The 23,809-nt window shown below is 42.0% G+C and overlaps 1 protein-coding gene across 1 annotated transcript in view; it reads left to right on the forward strand.

Moving 5' to 3' along the window:
• Positions 1-448: 448 nt before the first annotated feature.
• UBL3 (ubiquitin like 3) overlaps positions 449-23,809 on the forward strand; it is a 56,399-nt gene continuing 33,038 nt past the window's right edge. Inside the window, exon 1 of the mRNA XM_085216087.1 lies at positions 449-1,184. Within this exon, the coding sequence (XP_085072213.1) occupies positions 1,158-1,184 (27 nt within the window). The 5' untranslated portion in view covers positions 449-1,157. The remainder of the gene's footprint in view (positions 1,185-23,809) is intronic.

Raw genomic sequence — 23,809 nt, forward strand, 5'->3', positions numbered from 1 at the left:
TACAATTCTGTGAGTCTTTGGCCACCTTCACATAAAACCAGCATGTTCTTATGTTCAGTCTGAATTTAGTGGGTTTTAATTGCTTCTTGGCCTCTCCCACCTGCTGTACGGAACCTGCTTTAGGAGGGGTTGGACTGGATGATCCCCAGAGGTCCCTTGCATCTCTGTGATTTCATCACGGGGCACCCTGAAAAGACCTGCAGGCATGCCTTAGCGGTGGGACTCGTTTTTCATCCTCCTGACCTCACGGAAGTCATACTTTCCCCCGTGAACCTCAGAGAAGCCATTTCGTCCATAAAACGACAGGGTTTGGGATGACCCTCAGCCCTAGCAACGGTCGCTGAGAGGCGGGGCGGGGCCGCTCCTCCATGCCACGCCTCCCGGCCGCCTACAAGCCCCATGGTGCCGCGGGGCGGCAGCGCGTGACGGCGGGAGGAGGGGTGGGGGGCTCCGTCTCTCCCCTGCCGCGTCCCCTGCCTGGGCTCCGCAGACGCCATGTTGGCTTGAGGCGAAGATGACAGGGGGCGGCTGTGGGCCGGCATCGCGCTGAGCGGAAGCTTTTCCCCCGGCTCGCGGCGCGACCAGGCAGCGCCGCTAAAGCTCGAGGGGAGGGGGCGAGCCTGCCGTGCCGGCGGGGGGTGGGGGGAGGAGGGAGCGAGGGCGGGCTGAAGAGGAGGAGGAGGTGGCGATGAGAGCTGAGGTTGCGGGAGGCGACAGCCGCTGAACGGCCCCACCGAGCCCCGGAGCCGCAGGGCCGTCCCCGCCGGAGCCTGTTGCATGCGGCAGCCCGCCTAGGGGAGGCCCGAGCCCGGCGTCCTCCCCCGGGCCCCGCCGGCCCCAGGGCAGCGAGTCGGGCCGGCAGCGCGGCGCTTAATGAGGAGGTGACGGCTGCCCCATTATCCGTGAATCACCCCGTCGTTATTCGCCGGGAAGGAAGAGCGCGAGAGGGGAAAAGCCGCGCGCAGCCCATGTCGCGGCGCAGTGCTGCCCGCCCCGCCTGGCACCGCCGCTGACGGAGCCGCCGCCCCCGGCGCAGCCCTCGGCCCGGAGCTCCGCAGGGCCCCGCCGCCCCAAGCCGGCCTCGGGCCGGGGATCTCCGCTCGCTGCTTCTCGTTCTGCTTTCAAAGTTGGTGTTAAAGCGTCAGAGGGATATCAAGATGTCCAGCAGCGTTCCGGCTGACATGGTGAGTGCCGCGCTCCTTCCTTGGTGCCATTATCGTGGAATAGCGTTTACTGAGGCCCCTTTTGGCAGAGAACGTGGAAAGAAGAGGGGCGTGGGAAGGCGAGAGAGAAATCGCGGCTGCCCGCTGGAGGACCCGGCGGTTCCCGGCCGTACCTCCGGCGCCGGGCTCGGAGCGGGGCTCAGCGGGCGGAGGGGCCCCGATATGGGGAACAGAAAGGCGAAGCCGAGCCCGCAGGGTTCCTGCCTTTGTCCGTTGTGTTTTTTTTTGTTGTTGTTGTTGTTGTTGTTGTTTTTTCTCCTAAACCTGTTCGCGTTTCGTCTCAGCCGCCTGCTTCATGCAAACTTCGCTAGTTCCTTACCGACGTTGCCTTCTGACGCTGGTGTGAGGTTAATCCCCCTTACGTGATGCCGGGTCAGGAGCGAAAGAGAAATCCCCGTGCACTGTTTGTCCAGGGAGAGCGTCTGTGCACCCGCTGCAGCCTGGACGTTTCTCAAGGGCACTCCTGGTGCTCCCGATGGCGGACTGCCGCCAGCCTGCGCGGTGCTGTGACGGAGGGATGGTGGAGCTTTGCCCGTTCAGAGGGCTCTGCCGGTGGTGTGCCTGCATTTCATAAAGTAATTAAGGTTAAAAAAGACCAGCGCGATAACCTTGTCCAACCATCGTTTCTGTACATTGCTCAGTTGAGGGGGAACGGAATGTCACGGCTGTGACTGGATAGCTTGCTCCTTATTCTTGCAGCTGAATATTTTCTCTTATCCCCATGTGGTGGTTCACATTTATAGGCACTCTGTCTAAAAGCAGCGAGCTCTTCTGTGCTTTTTCTTTTATTGAGGGTGAAATTCTGTTCTGAGAGCATAACCTGCAGTGGTGGTAATAGTAAGACGGAGCCTTGTTTCAGCTCATAGTCCATGTGTAGGATAAATAGGCTGTTGAAGTAATGGCATTGTCTGGTTGCTTCATGTCATTGTTTCCTTCACAGCTTTTCTACCGCAGCCCAAAGGAGTGAATTTTGTCTAGAGAGCAGGAACAGTGCAATACAACCACAGTTCGGAGCTTCCTAGCCCCTCCCTCCCCTAAGCACTAAAAATATATTTTGCCTTTTGGGAAGAAATATAGGGAGTGTTCTCCTCATCACTGAGTTTCAACTCTCTCAGCTGTTTATTTTCCTTCATCGCTTGCTAGTGGCTCTCTGTCTGTGCTCTGAGCCCCTTTCCCACTCCCACATGTCAGCATGCTATGGCCCGGCTGCAGCCCCTGCCCAGCTTGGAGCTGGGTGCTCAGCTCTCAGAACAGCTAGAGGAGCTCTTGGCCATGGCATGGAGTGCTGATTTCCTCTCAGCCTGGCCTGAGTGTGTGGCACCCCTCCGTCCTGGGGGCCAGGATGCACCTTTCATATACAAGGACTCCATTTTATAACGATACACGCATCTTTGAGAGGAGAAAGAATAGTTTGCTTCTATTAAAACTGTTTCTTCCTGTCATTATGATGTAATGAGGATAGTGATGTGTAGGCCTGGAGATGCTCTGTTTCTTCAGGTCAGGAAGGAGCTTGTTATCCATAGCGATGTTTAAATATTGAGTCATTACAAAGACGTTTGAATGAAGATGTCACCAGTGTCGGTATAATTTAACCAAGTGAACAGGCATATTCTGGTCTGTCTTAGGATCATTCTGTTCAGTTGCTGCTTTTTTAGCTGCAGTTTCCCTCACCAAATTCAAAGTGTGCTGTAGAAATTAAGATGACTAAATGCAGTCAGTAAATTAATATATAATTTGTAGAAAGAGCACTTAAACTCATTTTCAGTCCCTTTTTTTTTTTATCACTGTCCTCTTTATTTCAAAGGAGCTTGTTCAGAAGGGAAAATGATACTCTTATTTGATTGCTTTTTAAAGAGAAGCACTTGCAGGCTGTCACCTTGTTTATGTATGTTTTTATTTACTTGTGTGATTTTGCAGTTTGCAGTTCTCTTTATCCACCCACTCTGTAATTTGCATTTAAAAAAAAAAAAAATCCCGTTCTTCTGTAGGAGTTGGCATCGTTGTGGTGGGGTGTTGTATTATGAAGGCTCTGTCACGTTTACTAAATCTGCTATGAATTACTTAAGTATTGTAATAATTATGTTTCAAAGTATCAGATGCATGAACTAACCCTCTCATAATAATAATAATAATAAAACTATTATAATTGATGCTTCTTAAAATGTGGTCTTCCTGTCCTACCTTTGAAATGCTGAGGATCTTCTGTACATAAATTCCTTCAGTAAGCTTTGTGCTCGTGTGTAGACATAGTTTGATCCAGCCTTCTCTTCTGTGATGCTTGGTTGACTTCTTTCCAGAACTACAGCAGATTTTACCTGCTTACCATTTCAGCATCAGTTCTCAAATAATTAACATAGCATTTTATCATTTGCATTCCACTAATAAACTGGATGGTGACACACTGCATTCCGGGCATCGTAAGTTTGTGTTGCATTATTCCTTAGGAATACACTCTACTTAAAGGCTAAAACTCTATTCCTGGAATGAGACCTGCTGCCACTGCCCTCTATACTTGTGTAGTTTCATTAACTTAATGAGGACTAGACATGTACGGAGCAGTCTTTGAACACCATACTGCATTTCTAGAGTCTTAACTCCCCCCATAATTACTGGTGATTGTGGTGGCAGCAGGGCATCTTTGAACGTGTTGAATAATTTCATCAAATAACCTATTATTGTTGCCATTTGGTAGCAGCTACAGTTGGAGGGACTGATAGTGGAACTGCTTCCAAGTTGTATTTTCTTTTCTACTAGTGAAGGATTGTGAGGTGCTTTATGGACTTGAAGCCAATGATTTTTTTTTTTAAGATGACAAAAAAAAAAAATAGCTTGCTATTAGATTAAAAACTGTAGCCAACTTTATCAAAACAAGCTCTTAAAAGTAAAATAAAACCCAACAAACCACAGCATGACAACACGCTGAAAACCACCACCAATTAGGTTCAGTCCAAAAGTTCTTACTCAGTTGAGTATCTATTTCTTAGGCGTTATCAGAAGAATTTGGGAAGCTGAATCTCCTTTTTACGTTCCTACGATTCTTCCCCTTATGCACATAATTCTTCAGGGGCTATGGAACATAGCACAAATGGCTTCATATGACTGAAAAGCATTGTGCTGTCTGCTGTTTCCTTCATTGGTGCATTTTCTTTAGGTACAAAAAGGCTCTGCCAGCTTTTTCTTCCTAGGCTGTTCTTTGTGTGCCCTCTGGGATATCAAATTCCAAATTCTTTTTGGATTTGAGTGGTAATCAAGAGTAATGCATTTGACTGATGGTGAGGATTTGGGTGGTTTTTTTTTTTGTGTGTGTGTGTGTGGCATTAGATAAATCCTCAAGAGTTGGAGTTGATAGACTTGAGTGTTTTCAATTGTATTACGTGTACCTACTGAATCTGTATGCTGAACTTAAGAGACGGTGGTGGTGTGTGGGAGATTATTAAACAAAACAATGTTTGGTGTTATGTATTTGCAGATCTGCAAGAAAATGAGGTTTGTGATCCCAAATTCTTGTGTACATGGAAGTGTTAGAGTGCAGTAAGTGAAGGAAGACTGTGTGTATGCATGTTGTTTTGGAAGCTTAGTGCCAAGTGGTGATGATTAGCTTAGTATATAGTATATGTAACATCCGTAATCCGTTTCAGTGATAGCTAAGAGGAAAAAGATGGGTATGTATACATCTGGTCCCACAGCACTAGGAGCATCTCTGCATCCTTGAATAAGGTTCAGGCAAGAGAGGCTTAAAGGGGTACCTGGTTGAATGTCAACTGAATTTTAATGTCCTTCATCCAGCCTAAACAGTTCTTTAAGAAAAATATTCTTAAAATATGCTTGGAACATGGAACATGCTTGGTACACTCATAGCACTGGTGTGGATTGCATAGCAATCATAGCACGCGGTGGATTGGAGCAAAATATAAGAAAGAAGTCATACATAACAGTTCTGTTGGAATTGCTTTTTCTTCGGCAGATGTATTTCCTTTGTTTTGAAAATTGCAGAGCTTGGAGAAGCTCCTTCCTGACCCCATGGGGGATGAACCAGCCTTGGTGGTAAAAGGCAGGGTTTGTTGTAACAGGATGCACCTTCTCTGTTACCTAGGGTAGCACCAGGGATACACTTGCCAGAGCTTGATACTGAATCTGTGTATTAGGAGTATCTTTCTGTAGGATTTATAGTTTTTCCTTTCTCCCCTTTCTTTTGTTCCACAGAGAAAAGGAAGTCTTACCTATGGATGCCACAAAAATCACTTTGGTAGTGGCTGATGTTTATATACGGGACACTAACGGAAACTCCATGGCATTCTAATATATTTAACATACTCCAGAACAATGACTGTATGTCCTTTATTTATTCAGGCAGAGGCAGCTGTAACTTGTGGATGGGACAGTGGGTGGTGTTTGTACAGTACTGTAAGTGTAGGATGGCTGAGAAAATCATTCCTTCTTGCTCGCCCTTCACCCTTGCTGTCCTTGGTACCTGACTTTTTTCACTCTGGTTTTCTTTCCTAAGTCCATTGAAATAGGAGAGGGAATGGGTGCTGAAGGACATTCAGCTCCTCCCCTGTTGGGAGCACAGGGCAGCCAGCAGTGACTGCTGGCAGGGTCCAGCAGTACGGAAGGACAAAAACTAAATGCTGAGTGTCTGACTGTAGCAAAATGATCACCTCTACAGCAGAGACATTGAACTGTGCACATTAAAAACAAATTGCCAGACTTATCTGAGGAACACAGACAGAACAGTCAGGACTAGATGGGGACAAGTGGCGGCTCTGCGGAATTGGTGCCAACTTCAGGTGCCTCAGTGTTTGTGCTACTGTTTGCATGGATCTAAACTTAACTTTTCCCCATCAGCATTTTATTTTAGATCGTTCCAGGCCCATTTCGCTCTTCCTTCTCTTGGCCTGAGGCTGTATCGGAAGGTGAGCCTACCTGAATACAGCCTGTACAGCAGACTGAGAAGGCAAAGCTTCATGAGAATGTCTACAGAGTGACGAAAGATGGACTGTTCTATTTTTAATGTGGGATTCTTTCTTAGGACAACTTCCATGAGTGTTGAAAGTGCTCACGGTATATGCAATCAGAGGGTTTTGTTTTATACTTCTGGTCGGTCACTGTTGTTTCTGAGCAAAAGTCAGAATGTCAACTTTTGATGTCCCACATGTGCTTATGCAATAGGGAAAAGAACGGAGAGCTCAGTTCTGACTCAGCCTCTGAGTGCTACTCTACTTTGCAGGAATCCAGAAATATCTGGAATGTGACTAATCATTCTTGTGGTTTTATCTAAAAGAGATAGTACGGCTTATTTTCAGTCTTTGCTCTGTGTAGGTCTGGATCCTCTGACTTGGTTATTTCTCATTTCAAGTGAAAAGCAGAGCTGCTGATCAGTGCTCTTTTCAATATTGTCTGTTTGCAGTTAACTGCGCCTGCTAAAGTAGCAAGCCTTCCCTGCCACGATTTTGCATGCATAAACTTCAGCTCACCATAATTATTAAAGGACTCTGACTGAGTGCAATGGTTTCATTTTAGAAGCTGCTGGAAATGAGCAGAATGTCAATGAGGAATTGTAGTGTCGCTGTTCTCATGTCAAATCTAAACTTTAAGACCCCAAGTCTTCATTGGGTTTAGCCTCATTCAAGGATCTAGCTTTAGAAGTTCATTTATTGTTTAAAAGTTACCCTATAAACTCAGCTAGAAGGACAGTCTTTCATGTTTGACAGTTTCTTTTACATATACTTTGCAGAACTTCTTGAAAAATGATCCCTTCATCGCTTTACTGGGTATACATCCAGACAAATACAAATTGACAGCTGGAAGGAAACACTAATGGATGAGAAGAATGAAGAATCAACAGCCTGCAACAATTATAAATAAATAAGTGGAGGCATCAGCTGAGATTCTGCAGATAGCTTTATGCAGTTCAGTACGATAGCTCTTGTATCTGAAAGGAAATATGTGGGAGGTGGGGGAAAAGTTGCTAAATGGGCTTTCTGAAAGCATACAGGAGGTCCTTTTATTTTTGAATGCAACACTTAAAGAAAAGGTGAAGACCTTCTGACTTGTGGGTCTGCTGGGCCACAGCAATAGAGTTGTGTGGAAACATTTAAATGCGTGTGAGCATTGGTATGTATTTGTGGAAATGCAGTGTGTTTTGCAGCGCTAGCTGTGACAGTTTGGCTCCTCTGCAGAGGCTAAATGAGTGGCTGCTGGTAAACCATCCACAGTTTGTGTTGATACTCTGCACATATGTTGAAATCTGACTTAAAAATGCAGTGTGTATTTTCCACAACTAGGAACTCAGTCAGCCAAATCCCTGTTTTGCTGCACAATTGTGGCATTACCGTCAGTGTCTTGTAAGCTTTTTTTTTTTCTACTTTCTGGTAAAGAAATCTGAGAATAGCTTGCCAGTGGCACATCACGCTTGTGTGGGTTTATGTGTTTTTGTTAGTTTGCTGGTTTAACTTAAATTTTTGTGTGTGATTCAGTTTAGAATTAAAAGGAAACATTGTGGCAGAATTCAGCTGAGATTTTATTCCATAATACTGTTGTTATGGAGACAGAAACAAGCAGGAAACTCCACGAGTTTTCTGTATCCCATACAAATCAGGAGAGTAAAAACATACACTTGTGGTTTTGTTTTGGCAGAGTTCTTCCACCAAAAAGGAAATGGATAGCTTCGTGGGACGTGGGTACCAAACAGCACAGGGACGCCATCTGCAAGTGCCAGTGTTGGTGGCTTCTTGCTGTGCTGGTTCCACTTCCTCATGATGACTGGCACACGTTGCTGTTTAGGCCCATCTCATTTTTGTCAGTGGCTCTGACTGATGCTGAGAAGCAAAGGTCGTCTTATCCTGGAGCGTGCTGCAGTCGAGGATCTGAACTTTAATCTGTAAAACTTTTGGCAGTTTCTTTGGATTGGTTGGATGGGGCCCTGGGCAGCCTGGTCTAGTATTAAATGTGGAGGTTGGTGACCCTGCCTGTGGCGGGGAGGGGAGAGGGGTTGGAGATTCATGGTCCTTGAGGTCCCTTCCAACCCAAGCGATTCTGTGATTCTGATTTAAAAATAAACACACATACTTGTTTATTGTTCATAAAGTGAGGTCCTGAGCTCTTGTGAAAGCTCTTCCATGGTCTTTGTAATGCAGTATTAATTGGTGGGAGTTTAGTACCAATCTCAAAATAAGCACAAGGAAATGGGTTTCTTCTCAATTTCTGAAAGAAAGAAAAAAAATAAAGTGTCTAATCTCAAAAAATAATCATACTTCAAAGTCTTGTGTTGTAGCATTGGTTGGTATCTCTGCAGTGGAGTTATGGTATGGTAACGTTTTGTGGTCTGGCAAAGATCCACGTCACCATAATCTGTTTCTGATGCTTAGCATATACCCCAGATAGGACTACTTAGTCTATCTCTGGAATCTGACAAGATTTTAATATAGGGAAATAAGAGAATAGTGATAAAATAGAGAAGTTCAGTGTTAATCAAAAGGCTGTCTTATCTGGGGCTATGAATTTAAGATTGCCTCTTTAAAGGTAGATTAGAGTCAGCCTACATGGGAATATATGTGGCATATTCTAGTAAGCCTCAGGGAAGTTATTTTAAACTATGCTACTATAACATAATTATTCTGAAAGAGCTCTTTTTTTTGTTATTTCTTTTAAGATAAGGTCCTGTCAAACATTCTTTGGACATGCTTATCTCTACAATACTGTGAGTGGCAGGCTAGAAGGGTGTGGAAGTTTTTTTTTTTTTTAAAGCTTGAAATAACTAGTTACAAGGTTTTTCAGTTGTTTTTAAAGAATTCTTATTAGCACGGGTAGTATCACAAGGACCAGAGTTAGGTTATCTATGGTTGTAGATGACCTGCAGCACATTGCTTAGGGCATGCCAAATCTGAATACATCTGCCATTTTGGCTGTGAATGAACATACTTCTAGTTGGTGCAAACAAGTTGGTAATAACACTTGCGGGGTGTGATAATGAAAGCTTAGCTCGTTTTTAGATCCAGGTTATTGATCTGCATTGAAAACAGATATTATTGGATTTGCATGTTTGAATGCTTTATACTTACAGCAATTTTTGGCAATAAGCTTGAAATGTTCAGAAAGCTTTGTTGAAAGATTTTTAAGTGAAGGAGGGGGAGGAGAATCCCCTATTTGCTATTCCTATGTGATTCAGTAACAGTGAAATCAACATCAAAATCACGCACAATTATTAGCTTTTGCTAGCTGTATTATAGCACGTAAGTGGTGATGGGGGTGCAGTGTGTTACTGTACGTTTATGAGAAAAATTAAATAAGCTGTTGGCCAAACAGTGTTGATCTTCCTGGTATGAGGGCTTCCCAAGTTTCCTCTTGCTTTCATGCTGGACTGCACTGCCCTGTGGCAGGTAAGGCTAGCGGGGATGCAGCATCACGTGTGTGCCATGGCTGCCTGCATGGGTTGCACTGCCAATAAACCTGGTGAGCATGGCAGGAATGCAGGATCAGTGTGTTGGCCCTTCATGTGAACAGCTGTGGAGATGCACTGCTTTCCCTGGTAGACGAATATTGCTCTGAAGCATGCTAATTTGTCTAGTCAGGAGGGAGGTTTGCAAGGCACGGTACCTTAGGCCATAAAAATGTGTACTATTTGACTTAAGCATTCAAAGGTTTTGTACCAAAATATGCTGTAATATATATTCCTTGCGCTGCCGGTTTCTAAGAAGGGCTATTTTAAAGTCCAATGTTATACTTAAAGATGTGTTAAGTATTTTTATGGGAGTTTCTGCTAGTTCATTTCAATGTAAATTACTGAGGAAGGGAAACGTTTTTCCAGAATATACTAGTGAGCATTTCTAGCTGTCTAGACACTAAGAGCAAAGCTTTAAGATGCAATATGTCAGATCCCGGCACCAAGAGAACAGCTTGTTACTGAGAATTTGACTTAGTCTTAAGGATTTCATTTTCTAACAGCAAAATGACTAAAAGTTCTTATTAAACAAACTGTGATAGTGTTTGATTTCTGTCTGCTTAATTGCTTCTGGCCAATATAGTTTCATAAGAATTGGGGTTTCATACAAATCTGGAAATGAAGATTTTATTTGATTGATTTCTAATTACGTATGGTTGGAATTATTTGGTAGTTTAAGATTTCCATTGTAGTGGGTGGAATACTAGGTAATCTAGGTAAGCGTGGTGGATAAGGGGCCATGAGAAGGTGGCAGAGGGTATTTGCTGTCTTGTTTTAGCTTGCAGGTTGTTGGCTGAATTGTGTTTCTTCTTGTGAAGGAGGCTAACCTGTGATATCAATTTCAGAAGCCTCAACAGAAAGCTCAAAGCATGCACTTCTGCACTGAACTCTCACTGCTTACCTCAGCAAGGATGCTGGGGCTTCCTTGTGCATTCTGCTTCTGATGGGTGTGAAAATGAGCTCTGTGTGCCCATTTCTTCACACAGGGAAATCCCTAAGGAGGGCTGTAATGTGGGTGCAGAACACTTCATAGAATCATAGAGTCACCGAGGTTGGAAAAGACCTTCAAGGTCATCTAGTCCAGCTGTCCACCTGTCACCAATATTTCCCACTAAACCATGTTCCTCTGTACAAAATCTGAACGTTTCTTAAACGTCTTCAGGGACAGTGACTCCACCACCTCCCTGGGCAGCCCATTCCAGCCCCTGACCACTCTGTCAGAGATTTTCCCTAACATCCAATCTGAATCTCCCCTAATGCAACTTGAGGCCATTTTCTCTTGTATCACCTCCACTTTCCCACAGTCTCCTTTCAGGCAGTTGTAGAGAGCAATGATAATGTCTCTCTTGAACCTCCCCTTCTCCCCATGTTCCAGCATGGTGCTGGGCTTGGTGCTGCCATACATACTTAGAGCAGGAGGCAAACAGGACTCAGAAAGACCTCAATGATGAGGATGGAATTTTTGGTGAGGTTGGGCTTTTCCCAGAGTGAGAGCCATGGCTGCATCTTTCCCTTTGTTGGCTATGAAGGGTGTAAAATCTCTCTCCAGAGCAGGTGCTTCTAAGCTGAGGTTGTCTTTTTTTGTATCCATCTGTGTTTTAAGCAAAAAGCGTGGCAAAATATACATAATGAACTGAGTGTGGTGCATCTACTACTGTGTTATTTATGGCATATGTGGAGAACTGACTTTGAGGGAACTGTTGGACTGGTAAAATGTAATACAGAAACACTCAGAAATAAAAGGATCAAGATAGTGAGAGCAGCGTGCTGTTGCTTAGCTGCCCACTGGCTGCTAAACCGCCATGTTTAACTATTTTTTATCTTGTTGCATCAACTCTGTTCTTGTTAAATCTCTTATCCAGAATCACGTGAGTTTTCCTATCACGATACGCCTTCCTTATCCAGCTCCTACTTGTTATTCAAAGACTGGACCGCTCTGCCTCTTTGAACTGCTCAAACCTTGTTTAGAAGAGGTCTTAATTCACCATGAGTCTTCCTGATACCAGTGTCTTTAACAAGTACTTCAGAAAACCCCATTCATTTCTGGAAGATCTGTTTAAAACCTGAAGTGATCTTAAGAGAAAAGAACAAATCCACAGCAGTTTCCTGTGTTCAAGGATGTGGGGATTTAGGTTTATGCTTAAGTTCTCTCCTGAGTTTCTCTTAACGTTCTTTAGTAAACGAATTGTAGGAAAGGTAACCAGCCTTATCCAAGGGGAACGGAATGATTATCAGTCAGTGCCTTTATCTGCAGACGTGCTGGTTGGTGCTTGCTTTTTTTTTTTTTTCTTTAGCTGGGTTTGAAATTTGCCAAAGTGAGTAATTAAGAGTGCTGAGTAATACCAGATAAGGTGGAGCGAAGGTAGATAGTTTCCTGCCTTTATAAGTTGGTTCTGTTGCTGCATATCAGTCCTGACTTTGATGCCTTAAAAAAGTGGTAGGTTATGTATTTTATTTATAATGAACGTGTGGTTAGGAGATATTTTGTTTCTGTTATCTTCTGCCAAAAAAGAGAAACTTCTTGTTTTGTTTTATCTTCTTGTTCTCAGCATATAGACAAGAGGCCCAGAGAGAAATAAATTACGGGGGAGATCATTTAGGTTTTTGGTCTCTTCTGCCACCAATAGTATAGTTTTGAAGTTTTTCTTTTTTACTAAGTGCTGTCCTGCAGGAGATGGAGGAGACAGATAATGCCAAAATAAACCCAGCATTTTCTGCAGTCTTTTTGTATTGAATAATAGTTTTTTCTGGTAAAATCAGATGACAGCACGTTCCAAAAAATGTGGTACAGTTTTCAGGAAGAACCGTATCTATTTGTTGTGGTTGTGCAAAAGAAATTTATCCAGAATCTTGCAATACAGCAGCACTGTATTTTTGTTCTGTCTGATTTTTAGGTGAAGGCAGCAGTTGTTTAGCTGTGCTCCTCTGGGAGCTGTATTGGCCAACCCTAGAGTGTCCCTGGAGCTGCTGGGAGAGGGAAGAGAAAGTCTTTTGAGTCGTTTCAAAATAGTTCTGGCCAGGTTTCTGGAAAAGATGGCACTTGTTTTTTTTTATTGTAGGCATTTTGTACTGCTGTAGTAGCTTGCAAGAGGGTTGTGGTAGCAGCTGAAAGGAGCACAGGGAGAAGCCAAATCATGGTTACACAACCATCTAGCGATGAGCGTACAGGCAGTGCATGTAGTGGTGTCAGAGCATTCAGGCTTATTTATGAGCAGTAATTTGCCGTACAAGCATGCGGGGAGCAGCAAACTGTCAAGAAGTTAGCATGATTTTTCTCATACTGTGCATAGGTTTGTACTCTTAAGCAATTAAATTCTATTATGTGAAGTTTTTAACGGATGTAGGGCATGCTCAATGGTAAGTTTTCTCATGGCCATCCTTACCCCTGTCTCTGTATGCCAAACATACCCAAGCCCATCCCTTAATTAGTATTTGTATGTTTGGTATCAGTCCTGAATAGAGGTAGAAAAGCAATGTGCATTACTCTGGGTGGAGAAATGAGACGTATGTATACGTGATATCACAACTTTTGGCAAAGTTGAATCTTGCATTACCGAATTGAGTTCTAAAGCTGGAAACTTCCCAAGACTTAAGTTGCCTCAGTGTGGCTTTTAATGCCATTTAGCATGTGCTGATAGCCCGGGGTGTCGGCATGGCAGACTGCTCCCATGAGTGATATCAGTGCCCTTCTGGAGGAGCAGCTGCAGCACACAGGGGGGATACTTCCCAAGATGAGAAGACAGCACCAGAGGTTTGTGTTTGGGTAATTTGTTTGAGCTGCTGGGGCTCTGCAAAGTCCCATTTGCAGTATTTTCATATTGTTTGTTTGGTATGCTGCCTTTTCTTAGCTTAAATTTATTAAGTTGTGCTTCAAAATTGTTAAATGTTTTCTTTTCTTACAGTAAATCACAGTTCTACGCAGTTTATTTCCTACAGAAAGCTTCAGCATCTATGTGAATAGTGCAGGAGAGAGGAAGATTTCTTGTAGTCAACCCACATTTCCTTCCTTCTAACAAAGAAGAATTTCTCCTAATTACAGCCCCATGGAAACTTGGGTAGCTGCAGGTGTCCTGCACCTGTGATGGCCAAGTAGGTACTGTGTGATGGCAGAAGCCATGGCCAAGCGAGATCCTGTCGAAGTGTTATGTACAACCTGTTGGAAAAAAAAAAAAAAAAGTGGAAGCTGAGACAAGTTAATGTTGTGAGTTTAAAAGTAATTCATCCACTGAGAACTTGCACACAACCAGATGAGTTTAGAAAATCATCTGAAGTCCTTGAAAATGCCTTACCCTACCAGCTTTGTAACTTGTGGTATTAAATTGGACTTGAAAGGGCTAAATATCACAAGCAGAAGTGCAGTGTATTTCTGGTGCATTACGATTACACTTGTGTAGCAGAAGATAAGAATACTGCCCATACAAGTATGTTCTCTTTTAAAGATACTGAAGATTTTGTAATGAAATCTCACAAAGAAATTCAGCTTGGTTTTGTGGTTTTGTTTTGCTAGCTTAAAAGATAGAAGCATACTCTTTGGAGCTTGACAGGTCTCTCTTGACATTTGGCCTGAAATGTTTGCAGGATACTTCATATTCTCAGAGCAGAAACAAATGAGCAGGCTGAGAATTTATGCATACGTAATTAAATAATGAAGATTCTTTGGCATTAAATAACAAGCTTCCTTATATTCATACCGTATCACTTCTCTGGCAAGATTTCTATCATACACCAGAGTAAATATCATTCCTCGTACTTGAGAAGTGTATGTGTGCTGCTTCTGATAGCTGACTTACAGCACAAAGCCTTCAGCCAAGTGTATTTCGTATTTCTGCTTTAGTCTTGGCCCTCTTCAATTTTTGAGATGTTTTACTTTAGTTTTCAAAAAAAAACCTTATGGTAGAAGCCTAATGATCATGCATAAAGCCTTTCCAGCATAAACTGTTGTAAAAAGAAAGAATTGCCATGATTGTCTCAAAATATAACACATTTTTCTCTGGGTGCTTAAAGGCCATATCTTATTTGCAGCAACACTTCATGTCTGGAGGAATTTCATGTGGAGGAATCTTTATATAGCGCCTATCTATACAGGCATCTATCTAAATATAGTCTCCATCCATATGACAAGACTAATCTCTGTGTTTGGGCTTTTGGCAGACCTCTTTTGGATGGCTAGATTTCATTACTGAGAGATCAATCAAAAATTAGTAAATTAGACTTGCTATATTGGGAACTCTGGAAATAATACTTGAGTTAAAGAGTCAGAACACTTTATCATTTTTAAGCATAAAATATTTATACTATTCCTCTGTAAGGTTCAGCATGCAGTATGTGTGGGAAGCAGTGCTGTACGTGCTTCCTTATGTCTAGAAGACCAAAGCAGAGGTGGCAGCCCAGAGCTATGTTCTTTCCTTCAACTCCATCCCTTTTCTGCTGTGGTACATGGGCTGTTACACCTCTAATACGGCTTCTATCTGTGGATGAGTGTATCATGGTGTTGAATGCAGGCAGTTTATTCCAAAGACTTCTATTGTTCAAACTAAGCTGAAAACGATCTGTGGGATAAAGCTGTGACCTAGTTCCGGATTTCCATGCTTTGAAAAGTATTATTTTGCCAAACCCATGCATGTGTATTTCTTTAATTCCTTTCCTATTTTTGAAGATTGATTAATTACTTATTTTTAGGTTGATGGCTCACATATTCTGTGAATAGAATGGGCACAATATTCTATTCAATGTTAATTTTGAGGGTTTTATTTTTGTAAGAGGGGAATTTTTCACCCACTGTGATGTTAGAAAAGGTCAGCCTGCCCAGCCCATATGCTGGCTCTCAGCAAAGTACCCTGCATGCTTCTAGCATCAACGCTCTGCATATAAGAGGAAAATTCTCTGCCTGATCTGTAATGATGGCTGTTTGGTTTTTCTAAATTTAATGAGGTTTTCTGCTTTCTTTAATGATGGTGGAGGCGTGGTAAGGGAGCAAATTCAATATTAAAATGTATCGATATTATAAATGTTGAAGATAGGAATGAAGAGTTTCAGTTACATTCTGTGTTTTGCTTTGCTTCTAACTCGGTATGGTGGGGCTGGGCCCTGGGTACCGTAGGCTGGCCTCAGACTGGATTCAGTTTCTGTTTGTTTATTTTGGTGGCATTAAGCATATTGGTAACAGTTTCAAGGACTGACAGGAGTTCAGTTGCAAATTCAGGTAAAAATACTAATTCAGAATAATGTGAGAAGAAAGCTTTCTGTCAGCAGGGAATTCTTACAGACATATTATCATATAGGTTATAAGGGTTTTTTTTTTTGTTTGTTTGTTTCCTTAATCCCAGTACAGAAGTTGAGGAGATTTTATTTAAAAAATTCTGCTGTGTGCTTTTCTCAAGTCACGGTGCTATTTGCCCACCTCTGGCTGATCAAACAGTGACAAAAACTACATGAGAGCTGGTGAAGTGAAAGCTGCTTGAGGCTGTGACAACGGCTGGATTCGGGGCTGGGGTTGTGGAGCTGGCTGTGGTGCTTTGGAAGCCAGCCCTGTTCTCAGCAGCCCCTGTCCCTTCCTGCCCTGGGTCCCTGCTGGTGCTGAGCAGTGTGGGAGGCTCCCCCAGGCCATGTCTTGCTTCAAAGTGGCAGCTCAGCATCAGTACCTCTAGGAGGATGTAGGTTGTCACCAAATGTGGTTTTCCAAAGCAAAGGTCATGTTGGATGTTGTGCCTGAGAGACTTCGCCACAGCTTCTGCAAGTTTCTGTATGTTTTCAAGTGCTGCTGCATCTTGTTGTAAGTAGCTCCAAATAATTGTATGGTTCTGGTTCAGGTGATGGAAAATAGTGAGGACTTTCAGATACAGAATGGTTTGACTTGGAACAGACCTTTAAAGGCCATCTAGTCCAACTTGCCTGCAATGAACAGGGACAACCTATGGCTAGATCAGGTTGGTCAGAGCTCCGTCCAGCCTGACCTTGAGCCTGGCCAGGGACAGGACCTCTATCACCTCTCTGGCAACCTGTGCCAGTGCCTTGCCACTCTTATAGCAAACAAACAAACAAACAAAAACAAAACAAAACAAAAAAACTTGTATCTCCCCTCTTTTCGTTTGAAATCATTTCCCCTTATCCTATCACAAGAGAACCTGCTAAAAGAGTCTGTCCCCTTCTTTCTTACAGCCCCCCTTCAGATACTGAAAGACCACTCTCAGGTCTTCCCTCAGGCTGAACAGCCCCAACTCTCTCAGCCTGTCCTCATAGGATCCATCCCTTGGATCATTTTTGTGACCCTCCTTTGGATGTGTTCCAACAGCTCCATGTCTCTCCTGTACTGAAGAGTCCACATCTGGATGCAGTACTCCAGGTGAGGCTTCACAGCACAGAGCAGAGGGGCAGGATCACTCCCTTGTCCTGCTGGCTTTGGGTGCAGCCCAGGATACTGCACAGCTTGTTTGTCACATCGAGTATGAAATAGAAAACGTTTTGTCAGTATCTTGCAAGGCTTTGGAAAGTGCTGAAGAGGGCTTTGTTGCTGACACAGGTCCCTTTGCTGCTCTTAACAGATGTGAGAAAAAAAAAAAGTTGTTTTATAAAGTGGTAGAAGAGAATTATAATTATTGGAAACAGACTCCTTCCCCTAAGTGCTCTGATGTGAAACAAGGGTAATGGAATGAGACTCTTATTTTCTCTGTAAAAATTGGGTATGCTAGCATGGCACTACCTGCCAGTGGAACATGTATAGAATCCAGCTTTCTGGGTATCTCAATGAGAGGAAGGTGGAATTTCTATTGCTTACGTTTATTTTTTTCCCTCCCCCGATTATCAGTATCATGTTCATGTCTTGGATGTTTGGGTTGCAGTACAAGGAAGTAATTGTAAAACTTTCCATTTTTTTGAGCGCGGAGAATTTTTATCTTGGATGTTAGAAAAGTAGATTAAGATGTAATCTCTAGGAATGTGATGCTTACTCTAAATTTCAGTGTATATACCACAATGCATGCTTAGCTTTGTTTCATTTGAGAAATATGAAGTCTTTTTAATATTGTATCTGTTTAGTTAAAAAACTATATTCAGAGAGTGAAGCAGAGACCAATTTCATAACCTGCACCACCATCTGTTAAATGCACGAGGAGCTTATTTTTTTTCTGGATGAGGTTTAGCCAGCTGTCCATTTTGCACTGCTGCCTGGATGGAGGCATGCATTTAAGAATAACACAGTAGGCTTTCTGTGAGTCGACACAAAAGCTTTTTTTCTAATCTGACTCCTTTAGCTTGTCTGACACTTCCCCAGATCTATTCTTGCTGAGGAGTGTATTTGAAATCTTTCCACTCCTTTCCTCTAGTGTATGCTCTCATCTTCTCCCACTTAGGCTGGAGCTTCTGCTCAGCACAAGACATGTGCTCTCAGCGGGCGTGCAGCGAGGCGTGCGGATGTATTTGCTAGCTGCAACCCAAAGCCCACCCTAATCCTATTGACATCTAACCCAAGCAGCATTTAGTTAATCTGTCTGGTATTCTTCTTACTTTGTCTGACCCGGTGAGATGATACAGCTTTTTTTGACTTCATTTTCTCTTAGATGAGAGTTTTTGGATGGTAATGGCACACTTGTGGAGTTTACTGAAATTTTCCCTTTTTAGATGTTGTCTTTATGATAAATAAGACAACCTCAAAATTGCTGCCAGGTTGAGCTGGTAGATTGTAGTATTGTGTTGCTATTATGACTAATTGTATCTTATATAAGGGCTACTTAAGGAGAAATTTGTTATTTACCAGAATCTGGGAAGATAATCGCTGCAGGTCAGTTAATCATTCTATTTTGCTGTTCAGTCTGCAGCAAAATAAACTATTTAGAAAAAAAAATCATAAATAGAAATTTTATTAAAATTAGAATCCAATTCTTTGTTGACTACAATTTAAAGCTGGATTTGAAATGTAATTTTAGAAATTCATCTTTCTGACTTCCATGGGAGTTTTGTTCATTTAAGCATTATTAAAGCAATTTAGAATAATTTTAACTTGACCCTAGCAGAGATCAGAAAACTACCCAAAGCAATGCCCTGCATTTTCTGATTTGGCTTTCCATCAGATACCTTCTGGGCTGCTGCTGAGCATTCCCACTTAGAATGGCAAATCTCCTTTTGTAGGCTCTCCACGTTGGGTCAGTTTGAGACTGCTAGGCTGGCAAAGGATTTGGCATCACTTCATGTGGGAATCTGTCTCTTTATTCTTCCTCACAGAGTTAGCAAGAGGTGTCTGTGCCTCTTAAAAGCATGTATCCTCTGAATTCAGTGTCGTGTGGGAGCACTCCTGCCTGTCCTCGTCCTGTTCAGCTTTGTTATCCAGCCGTCTCTGACCAGCAGCACTCTGGTTCTCTGCAGCTTGATGGATTGGTGTTTGACAGTGGCTCCGAAGTATAGACAAGCATGTGAAATGGGAACAAGAATTTGAAGCTATTATATAGAAGACAGCTGTGATACTAATCAAGCTATAGCATCAAAATAGTCGAAATGCTTGCTCGTAGATTTGTGTATCAGTTGGATAAACTGCGCTTGAATTAATCACATCCAGCTTCAGCTGTTTGTATGTGGTGTGGCTTTGGCTTAACTTTATTGGCCCAACTCACCAGAGGCTTACTCTAGGAAGATCAAGGAACTCAAATCTATGCTTTTAAAATCTCCTTTGCCCCAGCTGCTATCTTCAAAGTGTCACTGGAAGCTTTGTAGCTGAAACTTGGCTATATCGTGTTATTGCAAGAGGGTCCATTTATGTGTTCCTGGCGAGTCTGCAGCCAAGGCAAACATAGATGCCTCCACTCAAACATTTTAATGAACCAGTGGACAAAATGCTCTATGAACTCTTTTTTTTCCCCTCTTCTTTTTTGCTATGTAGTCATTATGTGTAGACATGACTAGCCATGCAACACTTGCCCTTCCAAGGCCATGTTTCTGCCATGTCCTTATAGCTATTGGTATACTGGCAAGAAAAGAATGTATCATTGGCTGATTTGGAGAAGTAATCTGCTAGGAATTCTCCGAGAGCTTTTCTGTGTCCGCAGTGAAACTATTCATCCAATAATACAGTCACTAGATCTCATTTCAGAAACAAGGAGAAACTGGGATCGTCCATTTTGTCAATAGCTTGCGGTCACAGAAGTTTAGATGTACCAGAAAATACACTCTCTTCATCAACAAGACAAGCAGGCTGAATGCTGGAGATCCACATGTGCTTGGATTTATGTAACCACTGATGTACTGAGACAATACTGATGTCCAAGTAGGACAGTAACAATGAGCATGGCTTAAAGGATTAACTGCTTGTCAGGCATAACAGAAGTACTCTTTTTTGCTTTGTTTCATAAATCAGATATTAATAGTAGAAGGCACATGAATATCTAAATAGTGTTCATTTTAAAATAATTGTTGCTGTTTTGAATTTCAGCTGGAATTGTATAACCAAAGGATAATTAAGGAAATAAAGCTGTTTAATCTTAATGCCTTTTTGATGCAGTGTCAACATATAAATGTAGCAGTTGGTCCTTCCTTACATTCCTGGTGCCATGTTTATCAAATATTTGTCCCCCTACCAGTGCCACTTTATGGAGGGGTAGGGGAGCACGGAAAAATCTGTGGCAATAAAAATACTTTGATCTGTCTGAGGATGTGAGTATTAACATACATGGGTAGTGTGGGGTGTGACAGGGAGGGCATTGGACATGCTCACCTGTTCCTGTAAATATTTTGTTTCTATGTATTCCTATAGTTCAACAGTTATAGTAGCGAGATGGTGATAGAAATTAAGGCAGAGTTAAGGATTTCTCCTTTTTGACTCTTGGAATGTCAGAAAATTTGTGAGTCAGTGGTGGCCGTACACAGATATATTTTCTACCTTGGTGTGGAGCTGCCAAATGTGGCTGTTGTAGGTCTATGCAGTTGAGTGGTATGCATGGAATGCATTTAATACAAACAATGATCAGATGTCATCAAGAAAATCCATATTTATAGATCACAGAGTCTGAGAGTAATTTACAGAATCACAGAATTGCAGGGGTTGGAAGGGACCTCAAGAGATTGAGTCCAACCCCCTTGCTAAAGCAGGAACCCTACAATAGGTCTCACAGGTGGATGTTCAGACTGGTCTTGAGTATCTCCGTAGAAGGAGACTGTATGGACTCTGTTTACTGTGTAAGTGACCTCTGGAGGTCCTCTACCCCAAAGCAGAGCAAGCTACCAGAGCAGCTCAAAGTAACCCAGTGGTTACTTGGGCTTTACCTGCTTGAGTTCTGTGTGTCTTCTATGCTGTTTCATTGCCTCCTGGGGCAACTTGTGGCAGTGCATAAACCATGAGTTCATCTGTATGTGCAGGCTGCAACCTGAGAGTATCAGAATGTTTTGTAACACTGATGAACTGTGAACTCTGAGTAAGAACTTTCAACCAAACTACTTCAGGATTCCTTATGTTTTAAGGTCTGTAAGTAATTAAATGTTTTGTAATTCTTCAAGCAAGTTTGTCTGGGAATAGTAGTTTGAGGAGCTACTTATGAAATTTTTTTAATATAATCTAGCATTTCTGCATTCTACTGTAGATGGAACACTTGATTACGTATACGTTCACTGGGAAACTTGGCTTAGCCGGACAATATTTTTTTCTTTGTATTATGTCTCAGTTTTTTTGGTGTTTTTTTTGGGTTAAGAAGCACTTAAATAGCAAGACACTTCAGTTAAAATGCTCAACAAGGACAGAAAATAATTCTCCCAAAATGCAAAACAACCTCTTGTATGCGTGGAGCTTTGGATAGGGGTAAATGATGAGAACTTCATAAGGCAAAAATAATAAACAAGGGCAAGGTTTTTTCCTCTTGTTTTTGATGCTCATAACAGGAAAAAGGTAGTTTAATAAGGTTTGTGTAACGTTACGTTCTTCCTTTCATCTTCTTGGGTCAGAAGTTAACCTTTTGTTCCTTTCGTATGTATTAACCTGTGTATCGAGAACTTGTATATAGTCTGTTTAATGAGTTTCTGTTGGTGTTGTTCCTAACATTACGTTAAGCACCAAGGCTCATGAAAGGAGCTGAAAAAAAGGGAAAGGTATAGACACCATCAAAATATTCTTATATTTTGTCTTATATTTAAGAAGTTCAACTTCTGTTTCAGTTCTCTAAAACATTAGGCTGCCTGTTTGATAAATTTCTGAGAATTGATATTACAAGGTTGGTCTTCATCTCTGAATTATACATCTTAGCAGAATTTAGTAATAATTGCTAGAAAGGAAGAAGATCTGGAACAAATATTTGTGTTCTGCTTTAGTTACTTTAGAAGAGGGAAGGGTCATCTGTGAGTGGTTTTGTCTCTGGCTGGGTGAACATTGGCTTGTGCTTCATGCTGGATGCTTCACTTGAGTGGCCAAGCTGTCGCTGGACCTCAGTATTGCTGTCAAATAAGGAATCTTGTATTTAAATATCTGTTCCTCTGGCTTCGGTTTTTATCAAACAACTTAAGTTTTCTGATATGTGATAAAACACAGCTAGCATTCACTGGCTTCATCTGCCAAGGTCAGGCACTGCATCCCATGCTTCTCACATACAGATGATATCACATTAAATATACAGTACCAACATCTGTGTGCTATCAGTGTCATTCTTGTGGCAGGTCGTGAAATTACCAAGTAGATTTGATAGCATTTTAGGTGATGTTCTTACTAAGAACTGCTTGCATGTGTCCTTTCTGCTATGCTGTTCTAGTACTAAGTGTGAGCATGCAATAAGTGAATAAAGGAAAGCCACTCGTGTAGGATTTACATAAAAAAGGGAACATGAATGACTGCTTATAACCAGTGACTTTTTTGATCTTTGTGGATCTACAGAAAAAATCATCCATTCCTATTGCTCAAACGTAGAATTTCTGTACTGGAAATAAAGAATTATGAAACACAGAAACCATCTATAAGGCTTTATAGATACAATAAAGAGTTTGAGTCACATTCTGGGAAAGTAAAGCTTTGGAAGTTCTGCATTTTAATGAGAATAGTACCATATATTTTTTCAAATAGAAGCCATGAGAAGGGAAGGTCATGCTGATTTAATGCATTTGCAAAATGGCCTTTTAGTAATTTTGATAATCTCAGGAGGAAATGATTTGAGAAAACATAAACACTTTCAAACTCCAAATGATTTTCTGAGTGGGTATTTATTCCCTGCAATGTTTCTTTCTAAACAGATCCAAGTCACGACTTCTTAAATTTACATTTAATTTCCCATGCCAAGAGGTAATTATGAGAAAAAGGAGAATATTTTTTAGGCAGTTTTATATATGAACAATTGACAAAATTCTGATAGAACGTGCCTTTCTTCCTTATAGTTTTGCCTGGCCTTTAAATCCTAAGATCCATGGCCCACCTATGGGAAAAGCTGTTTTAATTCAGCCGTTGAGAAGACTATCATGTGGTGAGAGAGAAACAGAGGTGTTTGTGTTGTTTTTTGATTTATTTATTAGGTAATGATGGAGATTCTGTTGATTACCATAGCCCACAGTGCCAGGTGGAAACTGCTGTGCTCCTTGCCAAGCTGCTGCATCTTCCTTTTAATGAGCTTCCTTCATCAGGGCTTTTTCCAAGATCTGCTAAGTGCAGATGTTCTGTGCCAGTAATGAGGAGTGTGAGGAGATGACCCGTGAGAGCATCTTGGTTAAACTAAACTGGGTGCACCTGGCTTGGGACAACTTACAAGGAAGTCATCTGGAAGATAGGCCAAGGCTCTTTACTGAAATAAAAAGGTGGGAGAGTGGAGGGCAGCGATCATAAGTAGGAAAGGAAAAACTTTGATATAAGAGATAAATTACTGTAACAGTAGCTGGTGGCATTATGTTCTTGCATTCATTTTCTATATAATTTTTTTAGCCTTTTTGTAAACTTGCAACAGACTTCTAGCGTTTTGGTTTACTTTCTTTTATTTTGTTGCTTACTGGAGAAGTCATGTAGGCACAAGTAAATGCAAGTTTTCTTCTTTTGCTGACTCACTCTGATACCACCCGGCTCCTCTGCACTATTTCTGTGAGGGTATGTATTTTATCCTTATTGGCTAGGCAGCAGAATGTGCTGGGAAGTCAAGATGCCTGATAAATTTGGCACATTCTTAAGTTGAAAGAAGTTACCTTGAGATAATCTTCAATTAAA

The sequence above is a fragment of the Meleagris gallopavo genome, chromosome 1, assembly GCF_905368555.1.
Source record: "Meleagris gallopavo chromosome 1, MGAL_WU_HG_1.1, whole genome shotgun sequence".
In the NCBI taxonomy this organism is placed as follows: domain Eukaryota; kingdom Metazoa; phylum Chordata; class Aves; order Galliformes; family Phasianidae; genus Meleagris; species Meleagris gallopavo.